This window comes from Tasmannia lanceolata, unplaced genomic scaffold (genome assembly GCF_043159265.1).
Source record: "Tasmannia lanceolata isolate RefF3 unplaced genomic scaffold, GAP_Taslan_0.1 ptg000008l, whole genome shotgun sequence".
Lineage (NCBI taxonomy): Eukaryota > Viridiplantae > Streptophyta > Magnoliopsida > Canellales > Winteraceae > Tasmannia > Tasmannia lanceolata.
In genome coordinates this window covers 12,356,154-12,370,700 of record NW_027518685.1, presented here as the reverse complement: position 1 = coordinate 12,370,700, position 14,547 = coordinate 12,356,154, and the positions used below count along the sequence as shown (strand labels likewise).

General features: G+C 41.8%; 2 protein-coding genes across 2 annotated transcripts; one reads left to right on the top strand and one right to left on the bottom strand.

The window, feature by feature from the left end:
* Positions 1-230: 230 nt before the first annotated feature.
* Positions 231-2,948, bottom strand: LOC143882998 (putative transcription factor bHLH086). The gene is made up of 5 exons (XM_077386369.1): positions 1,800-2,948; positions 1,118-1,219; positions 894-959; positions 729-794; positions 231-596 (listed from the first exon to the last, which is right to left on the bottom strand). Exons 1-5 carry the CDS (start codon positions 2,430-2,432, stop codon positions 474-476), a joined length of 990 nt encoding a protein of 329 aa, XP_077242484.1. The 5' UTR covers positions 2,433-2,948; the 3' UTR covers positions 231-473.
* A 4,651-nt stretch (positions 2,949-7,599) lies between these two features.
* On the top strand, positions 7,600-11,493 carry LOC143882733 (uncharacterized). Its single transcript, XM_077386167.1, has 2 exons — positions 7,600-10,435; positions 11,252-11,493. The coding sequence occupies exons 1-2, from the start codon at positions 7,600-7,602 to the stop codon at positions 11,491-11,493; spliced, it is 3,078 nt and encodes a 1,025-aa protein (XP_077242282.1).
* The last annotated feature ends 3,054 nt before the right edge of the window (positions 11,494-14,547 follow it).

The following is a 14,547-nucleotide window of genomic DNA, read 5'->3' as shown; positions in this document are numbered from 1 at the left end:
ACCTACTAGAGCGTGGCACACCTCACTATTGAATCAAGGTCAGATGATGACCCGTCCGCTATACATCGATCATCTAGTGTATATCCAATATAAGATCACATCAACCATAGTTGTTTCAACTTAGCCGAGACTGTGCATCACTAGAAATCAGTTTCATTTTTTTTTTTTGTGAAGGGTTGACATTAATTTCAGTAAGAATATCTATCTATAATCTATCTATAATATATACTAAGCATGTGTTTTTCCGTTGTCACATATTCCCAGAAACTATCCCGACACATATAAACTCCATCAAATCAAAATATCGCAAGAAATTCAAGGTACAACTTTTTGTTTGTCAAAGACAGAAAATTCCAAGAAAACCAAAGAATAAAATCAAGGGGAGAATTTTCTCTATGAGTAAGAGCACTAAGGTACAAAAGAAAGCTTTTTACTGATGACGTTTCTTGGGTCTCTTCTCATGTTGGTTTCTCTTACTTGGAGCTTGAATTTCTATCATTGTGGGAAGAAAGGATGGATTCAATAGCTTCCTTCACCCGACTAATATCAGGAGCTTTGCCTCCTTGTGCCGGCCATAATTCATCTGTCGCCAACAACTGCACAAAAAAAAGAATAATGTTATTGAAAGCCACGTGAATTAGCAATCTTTTGTGTTATATTTATGTGATTTTGTTAATATATTTTTTTGAATAGTATGTAATCTTGTTAATATAAATATAATCTTATACCTTCACTTGCAATTGAAGAAACTTGACATAGCTTATGGCTTTCTCTAACATGGTAACCAAATCAACCTGCGCCAAATAAATAAGAGAGAAGAATTGTTATGTCGAAAATCATCATTAATTATCACCAAAAATCGGTTTTACGAAATGTTGAGTTTCTAAGTTCACCTTGGTGCCATTGGGTACTAGATCTTGAAGAATTTTCAGTCGCTCGCTTATCCGATCCCTCCGGTGCTGGAACACGAGAATTCATCAATCAAATGGAAATCAATTTGTATTTGCATGATTTTTCATTTTATTTCTTCGATTTTCTTGTTTACATACCCACAATTTAGAATTGACATCAAGGTATACTTATTTCTAAATGATATTAGATAAGTGAAGAAGCAAACCTTTGCTGCTATACTTTGAGGGTCTTTGGATGGAGTTGCATTGGGTTTTGGTTTTCTTGCTGAACCAACACAATGCTTCTTAAGAGCTTGAATGTCGTTGCCCTGCAACGATAATTTGGAATCAAGACATCACTTAACATTCTTTGGTGCAATTTGAAAATTATACCACTATAACTCTTCATTGATCACAAAAAATGAACGAGAAATATTGTATGGATGTGTGTTGGGGGTTCCGCGCAAAAGCAAAGATCCTACATTGGAAAAGTATGTGTGGATGGGGTTATAAGGACTCTGGCATCCTTCCCTTAACGGCTAGCTTTTAAGGGTGAGTTCTACTCGGGGTCAGATTACTTTACTCAACACAAATGAGAATTGAGAGTGGCCACCTGTGGAGATTCATTGATGCCATAGAGATCCAGAATAGATTGGAGAGTCACATTATTGAGATATCTTGTGTGGTGGTTGGTCAACTCAGAGATCGATGCTCTAGCTCGGTCTAGGATGTCTAAGGGGTCAATTATCAGCATATGAGTTTTGATTGATATCGTTACAATGTATTTAGGCCTAGTTCGAGAGCCTGTTTTTTCGAGAACTCTGATGGGGATCCAGCCCTGTTTATGTTACTCAAGTATCGATCCTATACTAGCGGAATTTCAAGTGCAATTCAGAAAAAAAAATGTACCATGAAAGGGCGCTTCTGGAGGTATCCTTCCAGTCCTTCAGATTCATGGTGACTATCACTCTCTACCGCTCCAGAGAATATCCACCCTTCCCGCATCTCCCCGTGTTGCTCATTCTTACCAGAACTTTTCACTGTGCTGTGATCACAAGCTATCTCAAAACAATTCACTTCATCTGATAGGCGAGATTCGATACTACACTTGGAATTGAGGTTACTCCACTGGTTGTTATGATCCATGGAATCAGCCCAAATTGAATAGTCTTCTTCATGGCCAATCTTTGAAGCAACCCGTTCCCCTCGCTCAAAGCTAAGCATCGATCCGCTAGAGTAGACACAATGATTCAATTCGGCCTTGAAATTGGGAACCGATTGAGTTTCCCTATAAGGAGAATTTGCAGTTCCAAACACGAATTCGGCATTGTTCCTGTCACTCGGGTCGGAAAGAGAAGGCATCTGGCTCATGGTGAAGCTCTTGAGAGAACCTCCTTCCTTGTGTGCCTCTTCTCGCTCTTCAAGTGCTAATTTGTGAAAGTTTTTGAATCCCGAAAACCCAATCGAAGAAGGGTCCGAAACTTGAATTGATGGTCCTCCATACATGTTACCATAGTATGAACATCCTTGAATTGAGCCCATATGAGTGGTGCTGGAATTACACAGGCAAAAACAGGGTGGGAACTGGCAAACACAAGGAGAAATGCAATCCTCTTATATTGTGTAAATGGGTTGGTTTCAAGTTTACTAGAATATAAAAGTTGTACGCATGAGAGATATGTGAGAAGAAAAATCTGTAACAAGGATAACAATAACACAATGCACTTCAACTATAAATTATTTTATGGGGATTGTTAGCTGGCAAATGAATGGGTTGCAGAAGAGAAGATAAAGAGCAAAATAGCAAAAGAATCGCCTGATCTTCCGCTCTCCCATGTCTCAGATTCCTCTCATAGTCTCCAGAAGGGAACCTGGCCAATTAAGAGAGTTCCTTACTTCCTTCCTTGTCACTTCCCAAACCTAATTCACGTGCATTCAATGCCATATAAAATTTTCATTCCCAACTTCTAGTCTACTAACAAATCAAATTCTAGGAAGATACTGCAAAGGAGGGAAGCCCCAAACTCAACTTGGACTCGATGAGTAACCCAGTCTGAGTTAGAGCTTTCAAGTATAGAAAGCTTGTGTAGTAGAGAAATTATATAATTTCTGTGTAGTTCATCTTTTATTGTTTTCAAGTACCAATGGGCTTTTCTGAGTTAAAAAGAACTACATACCCATTTAACTTTACCTTCCTATCAAAACGAGTTGACTCTCCAACAACTCGTTAGCAGTGGAAGTGACCAAAAGACCCACCTCATAACCCATATTTACATTCAAGTGACCCAAAACACTCCAAGACTGCATCACTTATTTGTGTAACGTTAATATTTAAGGAAATGATAAATTCGCCCCATTTTCTTCCCTGGGAGAGCCCCTTGTGGTGTAAAAGAGTATTCATAAATACACTAGCGGGGGCTTTCCCAGGAAAGAAAAGGGGACGAATATATCACTTCCCTAATATTTAATGTGTGTGTATATATGTGTGCACGTTTGTGCACCCATATATTGAGTCATTATTGACTCGTTTGATTTGACTCAAGTAAACTCACTTTTGGGTCTAGTTTTTTACATTTTAAATTACACTCTTGATCGAGTTGGAGTGGCACCACCTCGGCAATTAAGAGTCCGATTCGATTTGAGTCCGAGTTCCTAAACAGTAATATCAGTTAATATTCTATATGACAGAGTCTCTAAAATGGCCATTAATTGCCCATATTTAAAAACGGGAAATGTTATCTGCACTACTATATTTTGATGAGGGCACTCCTCACTTTATTAGAAGTACGGTATGACCAACACCATAGGATGATCCAAACTGTCCATTAGATGGTCCAAAGCCTAAATAGGTTGTGCCCAAATTTTTTTTCCATAGGTTGATCCTAACCCTCTGATCTATAGAGTGTTAAGATCAACACTTTAACATTCAGATCCGAGGGATAGTATCAACCTATGGAAATGATTTTTGGGGCACAACCTATTTAGGCTGTGGCCCGTCTAATGGACGGTTTGGATCATCTTATGGTGAGGGCCATACCGCACTTTTAATAAAGTGAGGAGTGCCCTCATCAAAATACAGTAGTGCCGATAGCATTTCCCTTTAAAAATATCTTTCTCAATACCCAAAGAAGATCATCAGCCACATGTTTTTGGTTTCTGTAAGTGGGGAAGTAAATGAAAATAAGTATGCATTGAAACAAAAGCTTTTTCTTTTACCATGAATTCAACAAGCAATCCCAACTCGTTTAGCTCAATGCCTCAATCCATCTATTGTTTAAGAGATCAATTAGCAAGACCATGTCGTAATTAACAGAAAAAGGTGGCTAACTGTACACTTGGCATACATGTTTGGTGATTGAAAGCCGTTTATTTGATAAACCATCATGGTCGAGACCCATCCCCAAGAATGAGTTGTTCAAATATCAATGGCTTAAAGTCTCTTTAATGGAAGTCTTTTTTCGTGACCATTGATCAAGTGATACGATCATTTGATGAAGGTGAGACTAAGTTTTACCAATTTCCTTAAATATGGTGATAGCTCAAAAGAGTTTTTCATTTGGGTTAAACTTTATCTTCAAACTTTAATTAATAGATCTTTCTAATCATCTTCTTAAATTCCCCCGCACCATTGTTTAATCAATACACTTGGATTACTTTATTGCCATTTTGATTAAATTACTATATAATCTAAACTAATCATTTTCTCTTCAAGAAGATGCTTTTTGAAGATCTTTCCATAACCTTAAGGAGAGTTTGAGACCATTTGTGTGAGTTGTCTATGGTGTTTGTCCCTAAATTTCAGTGCTTTGGATGCCATTACCTAAACATCTATAGTCAAATTACACACGTGTTGTGCTGGAGCAACTAGCCAAGCCAATGCATCCAATTGAACATTCAAAAGTAACTCTTCTTATAAAGCCGACAAGAAGGGACACCTTTTCCTTTCAAAGCCCATACATGGTGGCATTTTTTTCATTCAAACCTACAACTAGTTAATCCCTTTTCTTTGAAGCCCATAAGAAGAAGCAGCTTTTCTTTTAGGCCCATAGGAATTGGAACCTACTTTTAAGCCCACAAGAAGTGGCACCGTTTCTTTTAAGCCCGAAAGAAGTGACACCCTTATTTTTTAGAGACCAGAAGAAGTGGAACCTTTTTTTATGCCCACAAGAAGAGACACTTTTATAGCCCAAAAGAAGTGGCACCATTTTCTTTTAAACACCCAAGAAGTGTCACCCTTTACTTTCAAGCCCAGAAAAGGTAGCGCCCTTTGATTTTAAGCTCACAAGAAGTGGCAGCCATTCTAGAAAGCTCACAAGAACTGGCACCCTTTTCTTTCAAGCCCACAAGAAGTTATGCACATATTTTACTTTCAAGCCCACAAGACATGGTACCCCTATTTCATTCAAGCCCATTGAAGTGGCAACCTTTTCTTCAAGCCCACAACAAGTGGCAACCTTTTCTTTCAAGTCTACAAGAAGTGGCACCCTTTTATTTTAAGTTTACAAGAAGTGTCACCCCTTTCTTTTTAGTCCACATGAAGTGACAATCTTTTCTTGTAAGCCCACAATAAGAGGCACCCTTTTCTTTCAAGCCCGAAAGAAATGGCGCCCTTTTCTTTCAAGCCCACAATAAGTGATATCTCTTGCGCATGCTTTTAAAATCACATGGCACCTTCGCTTTTAAGCCAAATAGAAATGACATCTTTTTCTTAATTTTAAAGCCCACGTGAAGTGTCACCTTTTCTTTTAAGCCCACAAGAAGCTGCACCTTTTCTTTTAAAGCCCGCAAGGAGTGACGCAGGAGTAGATGCTCGATCACTTGATGGACCACTGGATCATCCCAAAAGGTCAGCAACATGGACCTTAAATTTGTCCAACAGGCCTTCAACAAACCTTTTGCAAATGAATTACATGAATTATCCTTGTTAGTTATTAGCAGTTTTGAGCTCTACCCAGAAGAGTCTTATTTCCAATTTCAGTATCTCGGGTAACAATCGATCTTATTATTATGTGACAGCAGAGGAGACTGGGGTCAGCCAGTTGAGAGGACCTAGGACAATAAATCCCACCAGCAGATGTTTCTTTTTACCTAGAGAAGACTGTTTTTCCCTTCAGTGCCGGGTGGGGCTAAGGGTGGTGCTATTTGACAATCGTTGCTGGGGTGATATGCGTTCTTTATTCCACGGTACCCCTAGGGGGCGGCCCTTTTGTTCACTGGTCCAGGTTTCACTCGGCAACTACTCCCATCCTCCTTCTCCAAGATGGTGTAGCAAGGCAGTCCTACAGCCCCTGCTTTGTGCCCCATCACTCTCTTCTTCTCGGGTTGAATCTGGTCCAGTTACTATCCATCAGGTGATTGAATTGATGGTGGATCATACAGTGTCTCTCAGCTCACACTTGGGCCTAGTTTATCCGGGGCCGGCTGAAGATTACCGATCCAACATAAAGGCGGCAGAATTGAGGGAGGTCGATGGAGTGTCATCTCCTGCTCCTATATCCGATGCAAATCTGAAACGTACGGAGAGAGAATTGATACGGCTCCACTCAGATATCAATTATGACTCTGGATCGCATAGCAGTGGTCTCAAGCGTAAGACAAAAGGAAGAAAAAATGGAGTTGGGGAGGGGAGGATCTCACTGCACTCTAGTTGTTGATGAAGATTCTATCCTGGAATATCAATGGTTTGGGCTCTCGGGAGAAACGAATTCAAATAAAAGCAATAGTTAAACACCGGCGACCCGAGGTGGTGTGTCTACAGGAAACTAAGATGGAGCAAATCAGTTCCATAGATATGAGTAGCATGGGGTTCAACTCTGATTGGAATTTTGCTTTTGTAGCATCCAAAGGAGCTTCAGGGGGTATCTTGGTGGCATGGGATACAGTCTTGTGGGCCAGCTCGGATGTTTGGCGAGGGGTCTTCTCACTATCTGTAGCCTTCTGCAAATGTAATGATCAATCAGAATGGTTATTCACAGGCGTCTATGGTCCTTTGTCCGCTTCCGACAAGTGTTCCTTTTGGGAAGAATTAAATCAGAGGCGTGGCCTATGTTCCGCTCCTTGGTGTATTGGGGGGGATTTCAATGAAGTTCTAGATTCACGAGATCGAATTGGGGGTCAGCGCATTACTGTGGGTATGAGAAATTTTGCTGATTTTATCGCAAACAACGAGCTAGTCGATTTACCGTTGGGCGGTGCATCTTTCACATGGGCAAGAGGTACGAACCGGAGCCGCCTTGATAGGTTTCTTTTATCGGGCGACTGGTTGACAGGCATCTCAGAAGTTTACCAGCAGGCATTACCCCATTCTGTCTCCGATCATTGCCCTCTTCTTTTGTCCCCTAAAATGGAGTCCTGGGGCGCCCCTCCATTCCGATTTGAATTAGCTTGGCTGGAAAATCCCCTCTTGGAGGCTCAATTAGTTCGATGGTGGGCAGACTGTGCCTTCTCGGGACCCAGTGATGTTGTCATTGGCAAAAAATTAAGGTTCATCAAAGGGAAATTAAAAGCATGGGCTAAGGCGCAGAAAGAGATTGCCCTCGGCAGGAAGAGGGTCCTTGAGGACCGATTGTTGGAGATCCATTCATTGGCTGATCGTGGATCGGCAACGGCGGAGGATTTTGAGCAACAAGGAAGGCTCATACAAGAACATAAAGAGTTGTTAAGGCTTGAAGAAATCTCATGGCGGCAAAAATCCTGAGTCAAGTGGTTGATGGAGGGGGATAAAAATACAGCCTTCTTCCATGCCATAGCCAGTGCTCGCAGACGAAGGAACCGAATTGAATCTTTAGAGGTGGAAGGGGCTGTTGTCTCGGACCGGGAGAGGATTATTGCGGAAACTATTGCATTCTACCGATCTTTGTACTCCGATGACGGGCTTGTTCGCCCAATACCCCAAGACATCTGTTTCTCAAATTTGAGTCTGGAAGCTTCTGCTGGATTGGAAATCCCCTTCTCCGAGGAGGAAATCAGAATCGCTCTATTCTCTCTAGCTCAGGATAAAGCCCCTGGCCCTGATGGATTCTGCTTGGCTTTCTTTCAGACGTGTTGGGACACAGTCAAATCGGATCTTATTCGTTTCTTCCTAGAATTTTTTGAGGGTGCTATTCTCGACAAGGGGACGGGGGCGACTTTTCTAGTCCTTATTCCCAAAATTGATGGAGCATCCAAAGTATCAGATTTTCGTCCGATTAGCTTGGTGGGCAGCCTATACAAGGTACTTGCGAAGGTGCTGGCGGACCGTATCAAAGTAGTTCTTCCATCCATTATCTCGGTAAATCAGAGTGCTTTTCTAGGCAAGCGTCAAATTCTTGATTGTTCCTTAACAGCAAATGAGGCAATTGACTATTACCGGCGGTCAGGGGAAGGCGGCATCTTATGTAAGCTTGATATGGAGAAAGCATATGACCGTGTGGATTGGGCCGCTTTAGATTATCTTATGGGTCGTATGGGTTTTGGGGAAAGGTGGAGAGGGTGGATCCGGAATTGCTTATCATCTGCATGGTTTTCTGTTCTACTCAATGGTTCAGCAAAAGGATTCTTCAAATCCTCTAGAGGATTGCGGCAGGGCGACCCTCTATCTCCATTTCTTTTCTTGATAGTGGCCGAATCCTTATGCAGTATACTGAAAAAGGGTAGTGACATGGGGCTATATAGAGGATTCCTAATTGGGACCAGTAAGGTGGAAGTCTCGCTGCTTCAGTTTGCGGATGATACCCTCCTGTTCTGTTCACCGGTCTTCTCCCAGCTTCTCAACCTTAAAGCCATGCTTCGGTGTTATGAGATGGTCTCAGGTCAACGATCCAATTTTGGCAAATCTCGGTTGTATGCGATTAATGTATCTGAGAGCGAGGCTTCATCCTTCGCCGGAATTATGGGGTGCGGTCTAGATGTCTTTCCTGCTACCTATTTGGGTCTACCTCTCGGGGTGGGCCGTCCGAGACACAACCTATGGGCTCCTATTATACAAAGGATTGAGCGTCGGTTGGCCACATGGAAGCGCCGTTTGGTTTCCAAAGGAGGTAGATTGGTGCTTATAAAGGCTGTTCTCTCTAATATGCCAATTTATTTTCTATCCCTTTTTCATTGTCCAGCTTCTGTTGCTAAGCGCATAGAGCAAATTCAGAGACGATTTCTGTGGGGTGGTTCAAGGACTTCCAAGGGGGTCTCCCTTCTTAAATGGAGTCTAGTCTGCTCTCCAATTAAAAACGGAGGTTTGGGTATCAGGAGAGTCCAGCTCTTTAATCAGGCCCTTATGGGCAAGTGGTTGTGGAGATACGGAGAAGAACACTCCTCTTTGTGGGTTCGGGTCATTGACAGTAAGTATGGTTCATCTCCTGGGAATTGGGACTCCGTTGATACTTTCAAAATCAAAGGAATCACAGTATGGAGGGACATATTGCGTTTGAAGTCCTTTTTTGCCCCTGGAGTTCGCTTCAGAGTCTATAGGGGGGATCGAATTCGGTTTTGGCAGGACCCTTGGTGTTCGTCCCATTCTCTTCAAGTTTTGTTTCCTGACTTATATATTGTATCTTCTCAGAAAGAAGCTTGGGTATCGGAATGTTTCGAACGGGTCCAAGGGCAAGTGGAGTGGATTCCCAAGTTCCGTCGAGCCTTTTTTGTTCGGGAGTTAAGCGATTACAGCGCCCTTATCTCCTTATTAGGCTCTTGCTTCATCAAGTCTTCGGGCTTAGATCGTCGTATTTGGATTTGGAATCCGTCGGGGATTTTCTCTGTTAAATCTTTTTATCTCCATCTGATCCCCACTCTAGTGGAGCATGCGTCCTCCGCGGTTTGGCGCCTCGCATGCCCTCCAAGAGTTGCTTTCTTTGGGTGGTCGGTTAGCTGGGGACGAATTCAGACGATAGATTTCTTACGGAAGAGAGGAATGTGGCTGGTGGATCACTGCCCCCTATGTCTATCCGCCGGGGAATCCATCGACCACCTATTTATACATTGCCAGGTTGCTTCATATATTTGGGGTCATCTCTTTTCTAGATTTGGAGTCAGTTGGGTTGCTTCCAATTCTATGGCCGAATTTATTAGGAGTTGGGACTGGGCTCCGTGGAAGAGGAAAGGTAGAATTTTGTGGAAGATGTGTCTCTTAGCCTCCTGGTGGTTCTTGTGGAAAGAGCGGAATGCGCGGGTCTTTGAAGGGAAGGTCAGGTCCCCATATTGGATTTATATACAGGTGGTAGCAGCGGTCATCTCCTGGGCCCGTTCACTTCCTCTTTTTCGGTTTGTTTCTGCGTATGCCCTTTGGGAAGGGTGGTCAACCATATGCATGGAATCGGTTAACAAAGTGAAATCTCGACCCTCATGGTCCCCCCCGCCACCGGGGTCTCTGAAGCTCAATTTTGACGGTTCCTCTATCGGTAACCCAGGAGCGGCTGGAGTGGGGGGGTTATGTCGGAACCATAAAGGGGAAGTCATTTGGGCCTATTCGGGGCCTCTTGGATTTGCCGACTCGTCTGAGGCGGAGGTTCGAGCCATTCACAGTGGGATTCTTTCCATGCCTCGCTTGGAGTGCGACAGTCTGATTGTCGAAGGCGATTCCGTAAATGTTATTCGCTGGCTTTCGGGAGACGCTTCTCCCCCTTGGAGATTTGTGCACTTCTTTGAGGAGATAGAGGATAGAGGAAAGGGCTACTCCATGGTCTTTCAGCATGTCCGGAGATCGGCCAATGTGGCAGCCGACTCTCTGGCAAAGAGTGGTGTTTCCCGGGCCGAATTGGAGTGTTTTGACTATCTCCCCCCTTGAGTCATTGTCTTGCTATTTTATTTGCTCATTGTTCCGACAGGACCATCTCGGTTCTGCTTATTCATATATATAAATATATATTCTGTTGCTTTCTTCAAAAAAAAAGTTATTAGTTAGAGAGTTTCTATCAGTTGTTAAATTATCATTACTTAACTTATAGAGTTTTTATATGGTGCCCGAGTGTGGCCATGTATATTATGTAATAACAAGAGGAAGGAAAGAGATAGATGTGATTAAAGTAAATTTTTGGAACATCTTTTGTGAAGAGAGCCTTGGCTCATTCACATGGTTGAAGTAACTTGACTCCTTCACAGGTTATGTTTTGAGTTTCTTCTCCAAAAAATGTGGTATGAGATTTTCAAACCCCTACAAGTTAATTTAGTCGCTTCTTGTGTGATCTTCATTTTGGGTTGTTGCTCGATGGCCCTACATGAAGGAGTAACATCTTTGCTTTTCAAGCCCACATGATGTGGTGCCATCTGGTCTTGTAAGGGGTATTTTATCCTGAGATAGAAATTTTATTACATATTATGTCATACATGTGCATCATATATGACTTTCAAAAAAAGTATGGTCTCAAAGTAACATGTTTGCTTTTGTTTAGATTTCATCCCCAATATGGTGGTCACAAGTTTTCAAAACATTTTGTCGGTGTCGAAATCCGATCTAGCCGAGGAAGGAGTGAGGATTTGCTTCGTGCTCGTCCAACGCTCAAAGAACACAACATTAGAGGTTCTGGAGTTTAGACTCCGGAAAGACCCTCCGATGCTCAAGTCAGAAAATTGCTCAGATAGAGAAAACCGAGCAACAAAGGAGCAGGGTAACGGTGTAAATCCGAGAGCTTAGATGCTTACCTTGGGCGTGGGGGTCCCTTTTATAAACTCGGAGTTTTAGGCAGCTTAGGAGACCTGCCTTTTTTGGAGACTCCCTTATTGGGGGCCTATTTCCTATTAAATCTGTTTCATACTTACCTTGGCGATCTTTGGGTTTCCTTATGGACCTTGATTTCTAAATATATCCGAACTTTTAGGAGAGTTGTTGTATAGGGCTCGGATTCTTCTTTTAGCTTTAAGGCACTTTCCTATTTGAATAGGATTACTCGAGGGGAAGATGCGAAGTGACCCTTTTGTCCTCAGCTTTCACCTACTGAGTTAGACCCAAGGTCAGTCTGGTGCCACATGTTGAGCGCTTATAGGTGGACGGGTTTTATCCCTTAACACGTTTGTAGTCCCCAATTGAGAAGTGTGGTAAATTGTTCATTCGTATACAGGGAAGGCTTCAAGGTACCATGACACAAAAGCATAGGTGAGTGGCCCATCTTTTAGTTCTGAACCCCTAGAACAAGTATCTTATTTCTGATGTCTCATGGCCAATGACTGTCCGATTAAGCCAAACAATAGGTGTCATCTTTCCCCAACACCTCATTTGTTGGCTTTGCACAAACTACCCTCAAGTTGAGAAAAAATTCACAATGCAGAAAGAGTAAGTGGTGATTTTATATCACCAAAACTAAGAGATGTAATGCTCAACTTGCTAAACTACATCTTGTTACCATCCTTATAAACCTTTAGAGTGTTAACATAGAACATGGTAGCCTTGTGTCGCCATTTGAATAGTCCCTTTGCTACCACAGGCAGACACCACAATCAGGACCCATTGAACTTTGGAACCACGCTTTAATCTAAAATGTAATGCACTCAATAACAAAGGGACCAGAGCTTTTAGGCTGTGAAAACTCAAAAAACCTTCCCCCACCCCCACCTCCTCAAGCAATTAGGACATAAAGGCCTTCCATCTAGCTTTACCCATTTAAGGTACAATTTAAAGGGAAAAGGGTTTCAGCTAAAAAGAATCACGCATGCCACTTGCCCCACTGAACTGAAAAGTTAGCTTTCTCACTTTGTCACCAAAATAATGTTGAAAGAAGCTATACAGGTTCAGGTTCAGTGATAATCCATATCAGAATCAAGTACTGTTTTGGTGTAATTCTTTTTCCTCAACTTTTTTTTTTAACCTGAAAATTGTCTATAAAAGCCAAGGATACAAGGGTGGCAGAGTCACCTGGTCTCAGTACAAACAAGAATAAGAATCTCAATTATGTTGTACCCTACATATCACCGATAATGGATCTTAAGGAATGAATTTTCTCTTGAGAAATCTGCCGACAAAAATCCGATCAGATCGTGCACAAAAAAAAATGAAAAAGTAGAAATAAAAGAAAATCACAAGTCGAACACTGAGATTTTACATGATTCGGCCAAGATGCAAACATCTACTACGTTCATGGGTGGGAACATGACCTTCCACTATGAGAAAACAGAATTACAAGGCAAATTACTATGTATGAACTCTCTCTCTCTTATATCAATAATCTAGACCATCGATGGAACATCATAGGTGGACATACACTTAAACGTCAGTGTATAAACTCCATAAGCTGTGAATAATGGTAGCGAAGAAAATCACTCGAATAATTGAAACTTCTGATATTTCAAGCTAGTGAATAAAAAAAAGGAGAAATAATTGGGATTCATAAATACAATTCCAGTTGGCTTTCAGAAACTTACCCGTGCTTGGAGTGAGGGGCGCCAAAATTTCAAAAGAATGTTCTCCACATGGGTAGTCTTGGGAACATACGAGCCAAAAAAAAAAAAAAAAACATAAGAAACAACTTCAAAAGCACGGAACTGGAGATGGGCAGTAAACAGAACTACCTCTCCATGAAATTATTTCTTTATAAATTACAAACCCACACAAGAATTAGTTTAAAATACTTTTTAACGGGCACAAACTTACATACATATATCTAATGCTGGGACCATAGCTCGAGAATTGGGGAACCTCGTGGCTCGAATGAGGACCACAGGTGTCAACCATGTATTGACCGTAGATGAGCCTGCTCGCATTGCAATGCGTTTGGGAAACGAGTCAACTCGGTATGCTCTCCCTCTCCGTGCCACTTTATTAAAGAGTAAAATTAATGTGTGGGGAGAATGAGAACCTTAATTATCCATCAAATTACAACCTTCCAAGTTCGAGTTATAAATAAATCTCAGCCCGTTGAAAATGACTGCATTCTCCTCAAGTACTCAGATTTTATTAGAATAGAGAGGGCCAAGTGTCTTCTTGTAAAAGGATGGCAATATAAAACCAACTCGTAATTTGTGAAAAAGAAGGTAGTCCTTGGCTTTACACATTCACGTAGGTTGTGAAGTTTACTTCTCATTGTGTGGAGTGCTTGGACCTGGCCACCGAGTGGGGCCGCCACAATCCTTTTCTTGGTTAATGATGTAGTTTGGCAGCAAACTGGCCCTCAAATAATATACTAATTGATAAGTTGTGTTGAGTAGAAAGACGATCTCATGTTAGTGAATGAAAAGGACTATGACTCAGAACACACACGACATATGTACTTGGTGATTGGGATTGTTGATCTGATGAGCCATCAGAGGGCCATCCAGTGGGTTCACGTCTGGTGTCAAACAGAGATCTTATTGGCAAGATTGATCAGGCATGCAAAGATTAACGGGTTAAAGACATATTTTTCATCATACTCATCAAATGTCAAGATTCATCGATGAGGTGTGACAGGGAAATAGGCAAGACTTACAATATTCATGGACCTAATCTCCTCACACATGGCAGTGGATCCCATAGTACAAAGATTGCTGGTCCTTAACAAAACAATGTTCATTCAAAATGTTCTTCGTTGCTACTCTATGTAACATTTGGGGTCCAAGAACGTGAATTCGGGACTCACATATTTGACACAATTTGGCCGTTACTAATAATGAATTAAATAGCAGTGAGATGTAGTTGTTGGTTACCGAGGGGGCCCATTTTCACAATCAGGCCCACCACCCACGTCTGTTTGTTTCACATCTCTAATCAGTGATTTAA

What these genes read in the sequence shown, in the direction of transcription:
- LOC143882998 (XM_077386369.1), bottom strand. Translation starts at nt 2,432, where the DNA reads ATGGGCTCAATTCAAGGATGTTCATACTATGGTAACATGTATGGAGGA. An exon ending in CTCAAAGTATAGCAGCAAAG is followed by an intron (nt 960 to 1,117) that starts GTTTGCTTCTTC and finishes CTCGTGTTCCAG; the next exon opens with CACCGGAGGGATCGGATAAG. An exon ending in TAGTACCCAATGGCACCAAG is followed by an intron (nt 795 to 893) that starts GTGAACTTAGAA and finishes TATTTGGCGCAG; the next exon opens with GTTGATTTGGTTACCATGTT.
- LOC143882733 (XM_077386167.1), top strand. Translation starts at nt 7,600, where the DNA reads ATGGAGGGGGATAAAAATACAGCCTTCTTCCATGCCATAGCCAGTGCT. An exon ending in CGACAGTCTGATTGTCGAAG is followed by an intron (nt 10,436 to 11,251) that starts GCGATTCCGTAA and finishes GCTTTTGTTTAG; the next exon opens with ATTTCATCCCCAATATGGTG.